Source organism: Calonectris borealis, chromosome 23, assembly GCF_964195595.1.
Source record: "Calonectris borealis chromosome 23, bCalBor7.hap1.2, whole genome shotgun sequence".
NCBI lineage: Eukaryota > Metazoa > Chordata > Aves > Procellariiformes > Procellariidae > Calonectris > Calonectris borealis.
The window spans coordinates 5,105,397-5,123,426 of record NC_134334.1 but is presented as its reverse complement, the minus strand read 5'-3'; the positions used below and the strand labels follow the sequence as shown (position 1 = coordinate 5,123,426).

The window sequence follows — 18,030 nt, the reverse complement described above, 5'->3', positions numbered from 1 at the left end:
CATGGGAATGTGTTTCATGCCTGAGAATGGTCAGCTGAACTAAAATTTCTTTCAGAAGCAGATGAAAAAAGGTGAAGAGATCAAGAGAATCGTAAGGCAGGAAGCAGCCACATCACAGCCCTGGAATGGAGCAGCGCAGCTGTGTCTTTGCTCTCAGACTACTGCATTGCTCCAAGCCATTTGTGATAATAGTGGGTCTGGTAACAGTGAAAAAGTAACCAAAAAAGGAAGAAGATGATTTTTAAAAAAAAAAAAAAAAAGGCTCTGGAGTCAGTTTGTGGAAATAGTCAGGGCCCGGAAGCCGTTTATTTCAGAACTTGGTATTGTGAACATCAAAAATTGGGTATCTTCATTAGTGTTTACAATGATCACAGCGTTACTAGACAGTTGGGCACAACTCTGCTACACAGATACTTCAAAAATAAATAAATAGAAGGTTAAAGAAAAATATTACATGGTATGGGACCGTACACTGTCCTGAAGAAACACCTCCTGCCAGCAGAGCCTCCCCTCCTCTGTCCCAATACCTTCCTCTTATCCAAAGACAACACCGTATGTGTGTGCCTTTTTAATTCACATTTTAACCAGAGATGCTGCATCACCCCTGGGATAGAGAGAGACAATGGGAGAGCGTGGGTCAGGTCAGACTACAGGGCTGTCGATGGACCCACTCCTGCTATCAGATAATTCAGTACGTGAAGTGAGAAGGTAACATGCAGTCACTGTATGTGCCCAGCTTCATCTGCCTGGAGGCAGCCAGGGAACCGTGTGTCAGTCGTGGGGTAAAATGTTTCCTCTGGACTTAAGGTCCCATCGTAATTTAGCTATGAGTTATCCACGTATAACTGCACCGTCTTCTCCAGGCAGCACGGGTGCTGCTGCCCCGACTGCAGAAGTAGCTCACTACTGCCTCGCTGCTGGCTGCGAGATCAGCACGTTTCTGTGAGCTGAGGTGCCGTCACTGCTCTGGTCTGCTGCACCACATCCGTCGGTGCCACCACCTGTGCCTCCGGCCAAGTTGACAGAATCGGGAGTAAAGAGCCATACAGTGAATAAAAAACAGGCACAGGGAGAGGGGAGAATAATGCTAAAAAATGGCACAGGTCTCAGACCCATTAAGATTTTGATATGTGACTTAGAGCTAGAATCTTTAGCTGCCGAGACTAAGAATTCTTTTGTCCTACATGTTGCCCTGCTTTGGATGAAAAGGGAGGGTTGAATTATAGCTGAAAATGCTCCAGCTGCCAGGTCCTGCACTGATACCTTCTGGAGTACAGACAGATGTTTGGCATCAATTTTGCCTTCCCTCCTAGCTGGTGGCACAAAGGCGGGGGGGTGTATACGCACATCCCACATCTGCAAAAACCCAGACTCGCTGGCATGACAAAAACGTTCAGAGGACCTCTTCCCTGCCTTCCCTTGACAGCTTTGGGCCCAAATGAGGCTTTACAGGGGATGATTCAAGGTACACTTCAGGACTGAGTACTGCCCCTTTCATATGAGAGCATCTGCTACGGCTCAAAGAGGCCCCGAGTGTACGTGCAGGTGACGGCACACCTGGAATGAACGGGCAGTTATACGTGACAGCACACAATTTCAACAGCATCTCTTTAAAAACCAAAGCAAAGCCATACACCACAGCTCCCTGCTTTCATGAGTGGAGTCAGTCTGCAGCAATCATATGGCTATTAATTATATTATTTTTTATAAGAGTATAAATAATTTGTCCACAATACATCAATACATACTTTCTATAGTATCTAAGCATGATTATTAGCTTCACATAATTTCAGCGTACTTGAAAAATATTCATAAAGCCAAAATAAAACACCACTACACCACTTGTATATTCTCCTTTTGTCCTCACCCTTTGACACACCCAAGCTCAGTTCACTAGGGCATGCAAAGCACAGATGTAGGCAAGGAGGAGTTAATGGAAAGGAAAGAACGGGATATAAATATAGCATATTTAGAATTGTAAAGGGCCACAAAGGCGTCAGTTTGCATGCACTGATGTCAGTGAGGGCTTCAGGAAGACCAGAAGCAGCAGGAGCAGAGACGCTTACTTGGTTGCTAGCTCTGGGTTCTCCCTCAACCCCCCATAGTCTACAGAGTTGCTCAGAAATTTAAGAGTGCAGCCCAAGTATCCTCTTATTCCCAGCCACACTCACTGGTGGCAAATGAAGGACAAAAGCGCTGGCCTGGCAGACGTACAGGCCCTGCTGTCCCACGTTGCAGCTGCATCAGTTCCACCGAAGCAGAGCAACATAGTGTTGTCAAAAATCTCGTCCAGGGAAAGGCACTTAATGAACCCACATCGGCCCCTTTATACACCCAACTCTGCCAGGCAGGGTACAAGATGCTTTTGAGTTGGCAGATCAGCCACGGCCACTGTGAGAGCAAAGACCAGAGTCAGCCTCTTTGGGCTGGAGCAGGTTTGATTTCAAGTGACCCACAACCGCACTAGCAATGCCTCACCACCTCAGCTCCGTTCCGTAGTACCATCCTCTGGTCCAGACACCAGCACACGGCCAGTGTAAAAAAACAGCACCTGAAATTAGAGGCTTTTGGGCTAAAATCCTCTAATACTGTTGAGTTAAGATGTTTGCACGCTCTGGCCTGCATGGCTGGGAAAATCCTCAGGCAACAAAGCTGCATCTGGCGACCACAAGTTACTACATGTTCCTCTGTGGCCTGAAATAAGAGTCCAGCTAAGTGAAAACAAGAGGCTCAAAGCACTGATCAAGTGGTTCTGGATGATTTTTGTGTCAGCCGTGTTAGTAAGTTACCAGCCCTTCGTTAGCTATTATCCCCCTCAGCAGAAGGAAACGTATACCCCTGTGTCATACAAAATAGCACCTCAGCTTCATGAGGGTGGTGGCACTGTGCTCAGAGGTTGGACTTGCACCAAAATACCTCAGCTGGAAGCATACAATTCCTTCTGCTGGACTCGCTGTGGGGGAAGCAACCAGGCAGAGTTAGATGGCATATCTAACTGCTGAGCTATTTCCTAACTGAACCTCAAGTAAAAAACGCCAAGTTGGCAAAGCACCTTCCTTACAGATCCTACAGCATGGCATAGTGTTTAGAATAGTCTATTTGGCATTGAAATCGGATGTTGCAGGAACAGTCTCAGTACAGGCAGTGGTGGTTTAACTATTTTTTTTTCCAGAAACAGCCAACAGTAAAATACTGCTAACTTATGACTGATCTTCTTCAGGCCTAATTGTCTAAGGAGACACAATTGGTACAGACTGAATGCTAGCAGTTTATAAATCAGAACACCTCTGGAAGAAACACCTTTCTCCTCCTTTCTTTCCTCTCCTCCAAAAGATCAATCATCCTCTACCATCAACAAGAGCATGTGAGACAAAGCAAGTGAGAAAAGCAGAAAGAGAGGAGACTGTCAGCATCAGAGTCTCTAGAAGACCAAAAATTCAATTGCTGCAAGTTTGGGTTTGAGGCTCTGAGGTTTTTTGTTGTTTTTAAAAACAGCAGCATGCTGAGGCACCAAGAAGTGAGAAAGTAAGCTGACACCTGAGCAAAGACAAAAGCTTCTTTGGCATTAAAACTGAACCACACTTCAATACGTGTTTTGTTATTTTGTTTCACCTTTGAAATTTTTCCAGTTATGAATCCAAAAGTTCTTCAATTGTAAGTTGTGGACAAAGCACCACAGAGACCAGGGCTTCAGTTGTACAGCTTGGCCATAAAACAAAGTAGCTTTCTCATGTTCTGACATATAAAATTAGTGCAACTTGTAAATATACTTCATTTGTATTAATCTGCATAAAGTGAAGACAAATGGATTTCTTGCTTGCATGTCAACTGCAGTTAACATATCTCCCAGATAAAAAAAATTTAAACTCTTTCAGTATAGAGTTGCACTTGCTCTGCCAACAGAGCTAAAATATTTCTTAACAATATTATTCAGGCTTCACAGTGTAAACCCCACTCCTTCCCACAGTTCTACCAGCTGCCTGTTCCTGATACCTAGGGTGCATCCTCCCCATCCCATCACACTACTGCACCGGAAAAAAGACAAGAGAAGAAAAGAAAAGATCAGGCACAGGAGAACAACGTAACACTTGACAGCAGAACATCATAAAAGGCGCCAGGCCCCAGGAGGCTCAAAGATGGGGCATGTTCTAAATTGAAAGAAAAAAAAAAAGTGCTGCTAAAAAGAAGAGAGGAAAACAGCTGCTCAGAAGAGCCACATGAAATAGGACAAAGCGAAATTAATACAGCCTTGACTTTCAGCTTCTGGAAGCAAAACATCTGAAGAGGCTGCCAAGCATCTTTAGAGGCTGCCACTTAGAGCTTCCTTGCTACTGGGCAAGAAAATTTGGGCAGATTAATTTTATTCTTATTAAAAAAAGAAAGGATATTGCCATTAGAAATCAGGCATGACATTACCATGACCATCCCCACACATTTTAACAGTTTGCCAGCTGCTCACACCCCTCCCTCCTTCTAGCGGTCTCAATATATCCTTCTGACATGAGATTCCTCCCGTCACTTGGACATCCTTGAGAGCAGAGCAGCAAGGGGAACTGCTCACCTCTGCCACACCAGGCGGTTGCAAGTTCATGTGCTAGAAGCTAGCAGGAACTTTCAATCCAACTTCTATAGGTAAATGCAGAAGACAATCACAGCTAAAGAGAAACATCAGTCTTTTCCTACATTTCACTTTATGGAGAAAACTTGAAAGTACTGAAGCAGGAAGAAGGAAGAAAAAACACCTCTAGATTCTTATTTCACTTAATGGACATAATAGCTCAAGGTTTCCTGGGTCTTCTGTGCAGCTTGTTTAGAGAATGGCAGAGCTGGCACTGGATTTGGTTCCAGTGTCCACTTCATTAGGTGGCTTTGTCCACCTCACTTTTAACAGCAGATGGGCTGCAGAACAACGGTGCTGGAAGGGCCACTGCAGTGGGGAGCTTTCCAGGGCTGAAAATGTTATAGCGATCACTGCACTGAAAGGAAAGCTGAGTAGACAGTGATAGCACATCCATACACAAAATTGTCCCCCCCTTTTTTTTTTTTGACCCTGCCACTCCTTGTCCTTTCACCAGCCTACTACCATCTGTCTTAACATTGCTCTCTGCTCCAACAGGCTGACAGGTACAGAAAAAAGACTGGATTTTTAAGAAACATTTCCTATTAAATCTCCTAACGGAGAGTGGGGAAGAGGCACCAGAGTGATTGTGAAAGTCTAACCCAGCACTGAGGACCCTTCTGCTGGCTTTTTTTTCCTGTTTTGATGAAGTCACGCGGCTTCTTGTAGTATTTACTTTGAAACAATTCTCTAAATTCAATAAAGCATCCTAGTGGAAAATGGGACATAATGGTTATTATTTAGCATTTTGAAATTCTGAGACTGGAACAAGAAACAATCTGTGACTGTGAGCTGGAAGACAAACCTTTTGGGTCAGGATTGATAGATGATGGGAACACGGAAGAGTGCAACCAGACTTTGCAGATGCTGGGTTCCTTTTGTGGACAAGTAATTAAACAACCCTCAAAGCAGCATCATTCACAAGCACCAGAATGGAGAAAGGTGTTCTGTTTGCTTGGAGGTGGATATTGCAGTTATCTGAAGGCACCAGGAAAAAAGTTCCAAAGGCGAGCAGGTTTGTGTGCCCCCTTCCCATGCCAGTTGTTAAGTTACAGGCACATGGTCCTTCAGCCAGGAGCTGTACCTTCCCAGGACACACTCAACTTGGCTTATTGTTAACGAATCTCTACAGAGCTTTTGTGAGTGCTACCTTTCTGCTTTCACAATGAATACCGGTTTGAAGAGCAATAACTATAGAAAGCTGTGAAATATCTTTTGTTTCCTTTAAAAAAACTTCTACAATTTCACCAGCATCTGCAGCATCCAGTAGTGTCTGAATCTTTCAGCAGGAGATGCAAATACTTCATAGCGAGAGCTCCATTCTGATTATTTTAGTTTATACATAGGAAGATCAAGATACCCAATTAATTTATATCACACTATTAGTGTGGCAAGTTCCATTGTACTATTCTGGACAGAAGAAAATAGCAGATCTTCTGTAACAATGCTATTTCCTCTTGAAAGACCCAAATTCAGTGGAGTGCCTTGCAAAAAACAGTGCAGGATAATCACACTGCTTATCTAAGAGGCCCCAACAAGTTAATCCTACAAAAAGCCAAGCAGCTGAAAGCTCCTTTCTCCCCACACAGTAACATCCAGTCATCCCAGCTTTCAGCGGAGGACTGCCAGGCACTCAACTCAAAGTCACAATTTCCAGACCGCTTTCTTCAGCAGCATTAGCACCAGTGCCAGACTTCAAAAAAGAACCCCTCCACGTAACACGAAAAATCCATCTCTATTGCCACACGGTCCCACAGCAGAGGCTCCCACCCCTTCCTATAGCACATCCTCCTAATCTATGTTCTCAACAATAAGGAAAACATTGACTGAATAAGTAGTGACGTACAATGAAAGCTCATCATATACCGTAGCATGTGGTTGTCAGTCCCATATTTCTTCTCTTTCTAAGGCTACAGGAGTGGAGAAACATACGCATTTTTATCCGGTTGTGCTTTTACACAGATGCTTCTCAGGGCATGGTGGGGGTGGGTGGGTAAAAAACCCGAAGAAAATCGGCACAGAAAGCAACCGCCGCTGGCAGATTTGAAAATTTAGCCTAAAACAGCTGAATGCTTTCACATATTCAATCAAGACACCCTGAGCTATATAACCTTTTAAAGCACCCTTTTAAATAAATTATTGAAGTTCCAGTCAAAAGCACTTAAGGACGCCTCTCCGTTTAAAATAGGAGTCACAGGAGAATGGCAGAGCGAGAGAGCATGCAGTTAAGTGATGCTACACAGTGGAAGGCAAGAAGAACCCGGTTATGGACTACGTGTGGTCCCCTCCTCGCATGCCTGTACACCATGCAGTGTTACTACAGCACACGTTACGAGGACTCGGAATCCAGAGGCAAGTTCCCATCAGTTCGAAATTAAAATGACCAGCACCATTAGAAAACTGAAGGCGGCCTGGGCCCCATGGAGGATCAAGGCAGAGGATTCCTCTGGGACTGGCTAAGGATGGACAGGAGAAGCCAGAATCTCTTTGGCTGGAGGAGCAGAATGGGGAGGAGGCTGCATTTATGGAGCAGTTTGTGAAGCAGCTGCTGGAAGAATTGGCTTTGGGGAAGTTGGATATTTGCACTGCTGACGTAGGATTCAGGAGGAAGGGAGAATGGAGGCAGCAGAGGTAGCTTCCCTGGCTAGCACCAGCAGTGGAAATGCTCCAAGCAGCTAGCACAGTGGGAAGCACGGATGGGAAAAAAAAGGAGGGGAAAAAAAGTATATATAAAGGAAGAAAAGATCTTCACCGCTTATCTAATTAAAAAAAAAAAGAAAAAGAGGAAGGGAAAATAAAAAGAGGAGAGAGAAGCACCAGTCGCAAAGAGTTCACAAGGCTTTTTTTCCTCCTTCCCCCAGGGTCACTGCTCTGGCTCTGACCTTCGGGGCCGGTATCTCCGATGGCCCGTTGATTTCCGCGTAGCCACTGCTGCTGTGAAGCCCACCAAGCAGCACAAGGATGTGGTGCCAAATTTGGCCGTGTCTAGCCAGTTGGGTGTTTCTGTCTTCAGGTACCGCTCAGCTAAATGCAGACTCATCACTACGAACCACAAGACTGAAGCAAACGCATCAATTCTCCGGAGCCTGCAATGCCAAAAAGAAACCCAACAAGACACAAGGTAAGAGTTTAAACACCAATGAACCCCCTCTGCCCCGAGGAAGGAGAGGGAAGGTGGGGAGGGTACACAGACCGCGCAGGTCATGTACTATCTCTTACTATGGTTATATCATCTGCAGCCCTTCCCACTGCTGTGGTAAGTCAGTTCCATCCTCTACCAGATTACAGAGCTGCACAGGGAGCTTTTCATTCACAGTAATTAAAGCTTAAATTGAACGAACCAAGGCACAGATCCAAAGCAAGCTCTGCTGTCTCCAGCCGGCTGGCAACCCAAAGAATAACAAGGAGAACTGTGCCACCCAGTACTATGTTTGCCATTCTGGCTCACTGAGTCAAGACAGGGCAAAAGATCTCCAACGTAAGGCAGTTTTCCTTTAAGTGAATGAGAAGAAAAGAGCACACCCACCTGATCCGCCCAGCCAAGAACATGGCCAACATGCAGGTGAACAGCCCAAGGACAGCGACTGCCATCTGGTGATTCTTCCCGTAAGCCCATGCAGCACTCAGGTTCTCCACCATCTGTTCTGGGAGCAGGCGGAGCAGCTCCCGCCAGCCTGCCACCGTCACGGAAGTGTCATTTTCCAAATCTGCACGTGAGCTTGTGCCAGTCCTGTTCCGAATGGACGCTGGACCAAAGGAGACAGGAGCAGGGACTGCTGCACTGAGTGTGAAGGGGTCGCCTGACCCATACAAGGCCATCAGAACCAGGAACGCACAGCTGAGGAAGGCCAAGAACCGCAGAAATATCACCTGAGCTGGTGTGGTTATGGAAGCAGAAGAGGAGGATGAACATAAATTCTGCAGAGGAAGGGAGAAACACCTTGTCAGACGCTGAATGAACTGTAGTAAGGTTTTGAAATGGTGCTTTATGAAACACTTCCAGACTGTATGGTTTACTGCACAGTTTTGCTCAAGTCCTTATAAGTCTCTGTACTGGGCTGATACCACATGGGATGCTGTAGACTAGCAAAGAGGAACAGCAGAGCTATGAGCAGAAGCCAAGGTCAGGCAGGGCAGTGAGGCAAGGAAAAGGTCATAATTCACTTCCCATCCTTCTTACTTCTTTTCCCCCGCCCCCGTACAGCGTAGTTTCCTGCACTGTACTCATGAATTGGCTTCCCTACCTCCCCTTTTCTGCCCGTCCCACTATTTTCCTTCCGCTCTGTTCTTATTACTACATTATGCTTACCTTCTGGCAATTGCACTGAATGACATCAGCAAGAGGAAAACCTCAAACTAACATCAGGAGCATCTGTGGCAACTATCCTGTGCCATTCTAAACTTCTGCCACGCACCCAAGCCCCCAGTTAGAGAGCCCCAAGGCCGCTGCCTTCCTTTCCCAGCAGCAAACCCAGGCGCAGAGGCGCCTACCTCTCTGCACTTCCCCCTAAATTGCCCGATCTCTACCCCCATGTACCTGCGTATACCCCCATGTACCTGCGTATAGGTCTTGTCTGTCTCACGGCGTTTGAAATGGTGGCTGAGCAGTAGCGCCCGGAGCTGCCGATTCTGATGTTTTATGTAATACTCCACAGCAGCCTGGCACGGACGGCACAGCTTGTAGGTCTGCTCCAGGTGGTGCTTATACACCTCAATCTCCTCATCATATTTGCCCTGGTGAGAGGAGAGGAAAAGTAAGTGAGAACTGCAGGTCCCTCACCAGTTATCGTGCTTGCTACTGACATGCGAGCGAGGCGGGCTTCCAGTCTCCAGAGGAACAGCCCCCTGAAACCAGGCTTCAACAGTGACCAAGCTGGAGGCCAGCCATACAACCAACTTCGCATACAGCTGACCCAGCCTCCGTGTCCCAGAAGAGACAAAACAGCCCTTGGAGAAGGCTGGTGTGGCCCAGTTTCAGGATGTTGAACTTCTGTGGCCCAATTTTGTTGTCTTTGTCGAGATCTTATCAACTCAACACAGAAGATGACAGAAAAACTAGAATTGCTCTTTCCTGCCTCAAATGAGGGACACAAAAGACCTGTTGCCACTTCACACCACTGTGCTGGAGAAAGGAGAGACAAGCTCCTTCCAAAACTCAGCCCCAGACTCAAAGGCTGTCACTGTTTAAAGGCCCTGGTGAGATGAGCTCCATAAATCATCAATAACACTTGTAAAAACAGACAGTGGGTAGGGCTGAAGGTAACGTTTCTCAGTGTCACTACAGTGGACACATCACTTTTCACAGAGGCTTCTAGGGCTCTTCCATCTCCACTCCCAGGCTCTTACCAAGATCCTTGTACCAAAAGCGTACAGCTGAAAGCATGCAGCTTCTTTGGGAGAGGGAAGTAGAAAGATGCGTTGTAGCTGTCTGAGGGCTTGTTGCAGCAGTTTCATAGGCTCCGTTTGCCAAAATCGAAAGGAATCACATGGAGAGACTAGTAGCAGCAGGACCACCCCTTACTGGACAGGCCAGCAGTGCTGAGAGAGGCCACCACTGTCACTGACACACATTTTTAACCATGTTGGATAACACAGTCCATGTTTCTTAGCTGGCACAGACACTGCAGTTCACTGAGTGCCTAAAAAGGGGCCAAAGGCTGGTGTTACTTGAGCAAGTGGATAGGTCTGGCAAGAGCCAGGACTAGAAATAAAGCTGAGAAAAGGGAATCAGATGTTCTCATTAAGCATGACCAAATTTAAATCTGTTCCCTGGGAGTCATCCTGATTAAACTCATTACACTTACACAAAGCAGACTGGATTAGGCAGTCCAGAGGATGAATGCATCCCACTATAGCGCAGTCTTATAACCTGAAGGCTTGACCATGGTTGAAAGCTAAGGAGTGCAGCACTAAATCCTCTGCATGAAACTCTGGGGAGCCATAAAACTATGAAGGAGAAACCCCACTATCCTATCCTCCATGCATATTAAGTAATGGGAAGACCAAGAAGTTGCTCAGCAGGAAATCCTGCTGCTGTAATTGTAAAATCCCTTTGCCCTCCCAGGCACAAACGCCTAACCAGGGAGATGATTCGGTGCACAGGATTCCTCTCCCACTCCACTAGTAAAAGCAGAGCAGCACAGCCAAGGCCTCAGGAAAAACAAAATCTATTAAGGCTGCTAGGTGACTAGTGGGCTGTTGTGCCTCCCAGATCCTGTAAGCTCAGCTGGGTCGATGGTAAGTACTGGAGTTGTAAGCTGATCTCGGCAATGTGCATGTTTGGTTTTGGGCTCAAGCTTCAACTTCCAGTGTCCATCCAGAACAGGTAATTACTTTCTGGCTCTGCAGTAGGATTAGGTAAGTTTGCAACACTAATCAGCAACCTTCTCTGCACTGGAGTGCCGCATAGTACTTCTGAAGACTACTGGAGCATGATTCCACAGCACACTGAAATACTCCTCTCTCTCCTACTTACCTGCAGCATGGTATTAAACAGAGCAGGAATAGCAGATACATGCATGGGAATGCCTTGGACAAACATTCTCCTGTGATGCCAGTCCCTAACGAACACTTACCTCCTCCCTTGGTGAGAATGAAGCCAGCTGTTTGATCTTCATGGTTTGATGGTTGTTGCATTTCTTGCAAAGCAGAATTTGGCTGCTCACCCACTGTTGCGGTTTGGTAGGATCACAGAAAGTCGTAGCACCCGACACAACGTGGTTAAGGTGTTCCATGTACTGAGCAGGGATGGGCTTGTTGTAATCTCCATTCTGACAAGAAGCAAAAAGGAAGGCAGGAGGGAAAGCAAATATGAGATCATAAAATCAAAGCTAGGTACCCTCTGGTTGATAACAAGATTCCCTAAGCTCTGTCAGGAGCTCTACGCTCCATGCATTCACGTACGTAACAAAAGAAATAAGTAAAAAAAGAGACAAAATGCTTCAAATCTTCTCCCCCCTCCACTGCTCTGTACACCTATTGTAAGCAGCTGGTGGTGGGGGATTTTGGCTTAAGACAGGTTTTCTTATTTAATACCCTAAATAAAGCAATTCAGCTGTTCCAAAATACAAAACCAGAGAAGAATTGTTCCATATATTAAAAGAAAGATTCTTAAGAGATATTGGTGAAAGTGTCAAGGCTCTTTTTGCCCTTTGAAGTAAGAGAGAAAATTTGTCTTTATCATTTTATGTCAGCACATCCCAGTACAGTGGATTCTTTATCATCTTAAATAAGGAGGAGTGTTTTCCCACAAGAGCTGTTCCAGGGCATGCACCTTCCCAGCCACCCTTCAAGCAATTTGTCACCGTACCTCTTGGAAGCCATTGTACTGCTCACAGTTGGGGCAATCCCAGCAGTTGCGATTCCCATACGGCACTACCGTGTCCTGATTGCAGAACCAGCAGTTCACTGTCACGTGTGTGGGCTTCTTCCTGTTAGGAAAGGAAACGGGTCAGGCATCCACACTGAATTCAGCTGGCGTAGACTAAAGCAATGGCTTTCAAACAGGGAAATGCAAGAGAGGCGAGAATAACAATCAATCTTCCCATTCAGTATGCTTAACGGTATGACTCAGAGTAGTTATTTTAGCAATGAAAAGATGGACTATTAAAGTAGAAATAAATTTCTGCCTGATGCTCCTATCTCTTTGTGCTAGAACCATGGACATGCCAGAACTTTAATAACAACCTTGTGAATAACCCACTTCGCTGTTTTTCAGAGGCATATTTGGGGGTGCAAGTCCTCTCCACAATCAGCAGTGTTAATATATGCAAAGGGTGCAGTAGAATTGCTGCTTAATACATGGGATTCTGGGAAGTTACGATCCACAAGAATGTGTATGATGGTACTCAGAAACCTAAGAAATGGGCTCATGGTTACAGTTTTATCTGCCCTGCTTGTTAGAAAATTGTTCAAGGACAGGGGCATATCAAATTATCCCAAGGTTCAGGCACTGTAAATAGCTGCTTCTTCACAGCTTTAGATACATAAGAAGGAACCGAGGAATCAATGTGTCTTCCCCAGTCTTTATGCACTGGAACTGAAGAGACAAAGACTAATGACCTGGATCCATGAGCCCCTTGTTTTTTAAAACAATCCTGTTAAAACAATAGTCACTACAAGAGAAACAGCCGTGAGGTGACCCCGCTGCAGCAGGTTGCGACAGATGTTTGAGCAAAGAACTTCAGTGGCCTGGACCTTGAGCCTGCTTGCTAAAGAAGGTCTGCATTTGTCTTGAAACTCTGTGCAATACCCAAGAGGAAGCTTCCTGGCAGGTGAAGGCAACACAGCCCTGCTGTCTGGGTTTAGCAGAACCCGTCCCAATCACACCTCCAAGGGAGGGCAGCTGTTCAGGCAAAGCCCAGGCAGGGACTTGCTATGGCAGCTATGCAGACAGATGGACCCAGCTGCCACCAGCCCTGTTTGCTGCCTAACTCCACCAAGTCATCTCCGGCTGGACAGCTTCTAAAGCAGCAGTGAAAGAACTGAGCAGGGAGGCTCACCGAGGGCCTGGAAAGCAATTAACAGGAGCCAAAGTGCTCACCAGTTGAGAGCAACTTCCTCCTGCTCTAGGAAACGTTCTCTGCTGCTACAAATTCTGTAGCGAAACATCTTCTGAATGCTGCAGAAATGTTGTTTGGCACCCTGCAACCAAACAGGCAGGTGGTTCTCCCCTTTGTTAAGTTGGCTTCTCTCTCAGCCATCACCTTTGTAGATGGATGCCTACAATTAAGATTCTGCCCTACTCCCATTTCCATAGACCATGTCTTGAAACTTGGTTCATAAAATATCAAACCGTCAAGTGATGCTTGGGCTTCCTGTTTAAGTGCTGATGATGAGGATAAGCTTGAAATGAAGCATCAGAAAGAACCCTAAAAAGCCAGAGTGCACAGAGGATTCCCTGCCAGATGCTGAAAGAAAATGGCTGGAGCTACTAGGGTGACAGATTCTCATCTCAAAATAGATGCATACACCCACACTCCTCTCAAAATGAATATTCATTGCTCAACTTTGTTCATTGCCAAGGGGGCTCAAAACAGTAACTGATCCGAGTTAAAAATACCATTGAAACTGACAGGCAAAAAAAAAAAAAGATTAAACCAGACAGAAATCTAGGTTGCTAGTCCAAGTTATCCATGAGCTCCAAAAGCCAAGCAAACCACATGTCAAAACAGCCATATGAAGGACGGACAGCAACACTGTTGGTGCTAGTTTCAACTCACTATCATAGGTGTAAAAGCTATTAAAATATAACACACAGGCTTCAGCACGTTCAGCGCCAAAATACAAATCCTACTGCACCTTGAGCATAGACTTTGATAGCCAGCACAACCTAAACTCCACCTTCTGGTGTAGGTTATTGCACAGGTCCCAGGTGCTGCAGAAAGCGCTGCAACCCCACCTTCATGCTGCTGTGGCACCATCCCCTGGCACCCATGGAAATAAGACACGCCACACTTCAGTCTCTACCTACCACCAGTCTGTAACTTCCATGAGATGACAGAGTAGGGAAGCACTAATTTCAAGGATAACACAGAAGTGGAAAGCACAGGCCAAAAAATTAGTAAAGCATGCATGCTATAAAGCAAAAAAAAAGAACCAACGCCAAACCCTATTTGAGAGCTTGCTAATATCAGAGACCGACCCTTAGTATACTCGAGACCTTTCTATTTTTTCCAAACATGATTCCATTTCTCCCTCTTGAGGCTAACCAAGGGTTAAATAGCAGCCCTTCATTCTCACAATGTATGCAAAAGAAATTGCCAAGTCCTGGATTGTTTAGGATAAAAAGCAATAATCCTTCCTTTTGTGAACCTATAATCTGTTGCCATAGAAATAGGTGCAAAAAAATCAGAAGTTCCCAACCTGCTGGATGAAAAAGAAGGGCGGGGAAGAGGAGTCATTTGAAGCAAGAACATGTAAATAGGGTGCTAATTTTCTAGTAATTGGGCAGGACTTTAAAAACAAAAACCAAGTACTGCATTTGGAAAGACTCTCAAATACGTATTTAATTACTTTGGAACTATATATACCTTGACTGAATTCAGGCAGCAGCTGAACATAATAAGCTAGAGCACACACTGCTTCTGAAGTCAGACATTCTGTTATGAGAAGACAGACAATGCAAAACCCATGTAAGCATTTACCATGTGCTCAATCCCTTACAAAACACTAGGCAAATCATCTCTAAGGATTTTATAATCTCACACTGTATTAACTTGAATTAGCTTCACTGGACAAAGAACCACCCTGCAAAATAAAACCTGAGCAGCAAGAAGTGATTGAATTACTTTCTGCATAGAGAGATTCCATTAACAGCTGACTTGCTCTGCTAACTCAGTATGTAGCCTGCACACCCAAACAAGCTAGAAAAAATTCCCAGGTTTGGGCAAATTGTTTTGCAGGTAGAAGATCTTTGCTTAAGACAACTGGGGGGACATACCTGGAAGTAAACTCAGTTATGAGACCAACACCTAAATGTCTGATACTGCTCAGACAATATGACAAAATGTTCCTTTGTGAGAGGCTATCAGACTCCTTTAATTTCCTAACAAGCTTTCTGTCCTGTACCTAGTGCTTGCAAAAATCAGACTGCAGGTATACTCATTAACAAACACTGTTTAGCAACTAGTTTGTGTCTCTCATGTAACATAAGAAGGAACTTATCTTCCTTCCAACTCCCAACACTCTCCACTATTCCCCATTCATACATAAATTTAAGGTCCACACTTTTAATGGATTGCCAGAACAACAGTCTCCCTAATAAGTGCAGATCAAATCAGTTACCTGATAATAATAAACTGGTTTTCTATTTACATCTATTCCACCCCCCCTTTACTGCTAGGTCAGAAGATGAAGATGTTTGGTTTTCCATATTCTTAAAAGAGGCCACAGGTGTATGTGCAGTTCTTTGCTGGGTTACCCTCATCCTCTGCCAAAATTAAAAGAAAAAACAATTCTCCATTAAAAGCATTTAAAGCAATACTCTTCATTCTGGCACAACTGGATTACAAAGCAAGTATACAAACGGCTATACCAGTAAATCTGAAGAAAAAACACATTAGCAAGAGGAGCTGTTTTGCCCAGATCAGTTTTGATCAGAACAACATCTGATAGCAGTTCGACATAACCAAGCTGCCAAAGCTCCAAAGTATAGAGCAAGCCCATGGCACAGTGTGGTCGGCATGACTGAGTTAACAGGAGCTGATACCGTGTTCAGCTCACAGTCAGGGAAGCTCCTGATTCCATAATTCCAAGTGGTGCCCATGTCCATCACCTGTCACTAAAGGGGTCTGTCAGTGCAGTCCCAATGCTAAACCCCATTTTCCGAAGTGAGAAAAACACATCACAGCTGTCTACATTCCAGCAGGCAAACTATATCATAGATGCATTTGCTCAGCACTAGGAGTTGTAGACAGGGTTGAAGACTTAGCCACAAGACCAGATTTCTAGTACAGTGCCACAGGTTATAATGCAGCCTACTCTTTCCCAAGAGCCAGACTTAGTGTCCTCTTAAGAGGGAAATGGTGCCCAGTGGACTTAGGCAGGGACACAGACCCACAGTGTCATAACCACCCCCCGTACCGTCCCCCTCAAAGGCCATCTTCTCTGAAACGGCAGCTTTAGGGAGGCAGCAACTTTTAACACTCTGGAGAATACCGGCCATCAGGACAGGACCTCCAGAAAAGGTGCCTCTTTTTGCCAGCTCCGTACCTGTGACAGGCTTCTCAACTAAATCAACTAGCTGCACGGCAGTTCCCGAGTTCTACCAGCCTCTTTTAGAGCAAGTGACGGCTTAACTTGACTTTCTTTGCAGAAGGAGCAACCTCTGCCATCACTGACCCAAAGAGTCCCAAGAAAGAGATCCTCATGGGGTACTCTATATTGGTACTGACGAGAAGTCAGCAGCTAACCATCAGGAGGGGCACAGAGGATGAAGGAAATGTGGCTACAGCTGCTGGTCTGAACTCAGCAACCAGACTTCCAACAATATGTAACAAACAAGTGCCAAGCCGTGATCCTGAAGACCACAAAACGTATCAGAGTTTTCTTATCTGGCCCAAACTCATAAGGTTTAAGGAGTTCCTGGGCATATCTGGACATCAAATCTTTTTTCTCCCTGATACAAAAAGCACAGTCTTAGCTGCTGGCACAGTTACAGTAGCGTAACTCCACATGTTGACAGTTATTCCAGAACTACTTTCCGCTAGGTTGTTCTGATATATTTTATTTCCCTGTCTACAGGGAGTGGTAAAGTGTAAAACACATATCTACTGCTAGATATGCAAGTGCACTTACGCTAAAAATGGAGCAAAGCAGGGCTGTATCATAACATTAACACTAAAGGCAAAGGCAGCATCATGTTTGTGTTTGGATCAGTCCCTTATAAAGCTGTCCTCCTTGATGACTTTGGAAGATTCATTTAACTAAGGCAAAGTAAGAAATTAGGTAATATCAGAATAGTATTGAGAAATACAAATATGTAGCCCCAAAGAATTATCTAAGTCACCTCAAAATATTTACAGCACACCAGCAGTTTTCAAGGACTCAGGAAGAAATGCTTTCCATTCCAGAGACCTTTTGATGAACTTCAGCAAAACAAATCCAATCTCTTCCCTCAAAAGACATGTTAGCCTCAACTGAGTCAAAGAAATGCTGCCTGCTTCACTGGGGATTGCTTTAAGCCACTAGTATTTCTTAGCTGCCCTACATATGCCATAGAAATGCCCATATATATACCACTAATATACCACTGACCATTTATATGGTTACAAATAAACAGCAAATGCTTTAGAGCAAACCTTAAGTATTTTGTTGCTGATGTAGAAATATGCTTCTATTTCAAAGTGTAAACTTGAAGTGAACCTTAACACAACGAGCTCTTGGGAGCTCCTCTTACTCCAACAGAAGCACTCAACAGATGAGCAGACTGCTCAAGTCTGTTCTCTTGTACAGTCTAAAGTGCCTCTTATTCCATATAGTCCTACATTCATTTCAAGCTATGCTAGATTAAAACCTGTCAAATTAAGCTTTACTCCTTTTATGAAATCTGTATCTTGACTTCCCTCCTGATGCTTTTCAAACCTCGTTTTCAATTGGTCTGTTTAAATTTGTTCCAAGGTCAGAAACGTTCCGTGCAATTAAGAAACAAACGACCAAAGAATTTTGGTCACTAATAACTTTGACTTCTGTGTAATCTTCCCAAGTTTTAGCACTGCACTAACAGCGCTGCTATTGCTACGGCACTCTCCCACTGTCCCCCCCTTTCACCTCCAAATCAACCAACACAAGAAGCAAAAAATTCTCTTTCCCTGCCTCAAACTCGTCAGAAAACAAGAGAGTAAAGCCCCGAGCCTTCAGCAATCTCTGCAAGACCGTTAGCAACAACGCCAGCCTGGACTACGGACTGGAGG

The 18,030-nt window shown here is 44.9% G+C and overlaps 2 protein-coding genes across 2 annotated transcripts in view; both read right to left on the bottom strand.

The window, feature by feature from the left end:
* TMEM201 (transmembrane protein 201) overlaps positions 1-18,030 on the bottom strand; it is a 29,986-nt gene that overhangs the window by 11,432 nt on the left and 524 nt on the right. Inside the window, exons 2-6 of the mRNA XM_075172434.1 lie at positions 11,928-12,048; positions 11,194-11,388; positions 9,176-9,352; positions 8,145-8,536; positions 7,501-7,704 (exon numbers count right to left, since the gene is read on the bottom strand). Of these exons, the coding sequence (XP_075028535.1) occupies positions 7,501-7,704; positions 8,145-8,536; positions 9,176-9,352; positions 11,194-11,388; positions 11,928-12,048 (1,089 nt within the window). The remainder of the gene's footprint in view (positions 1-7,500; positions 7,705-8,144; positions 8,537-9,175; positions 9,353-11,193; positions 11,389-11,927; positions 12,049-18,030) is intronic.
* SLC25A33 (solute carrier family 25 member 33) overlaps positions 11,928-18,030 on the bottom strand; it is a 30,354-nt gene continuing 24,251 nt past the window's right edge. Inside the window, exon 10 of the transcript XR_012677066.1 lies at positions 11,928-12,048. The gene's annotated coding sequence lies outside the window, so the exon portion shown is untranslated. The remainder of the gene's footprint in view (positions 12,049-18,030) is intronic.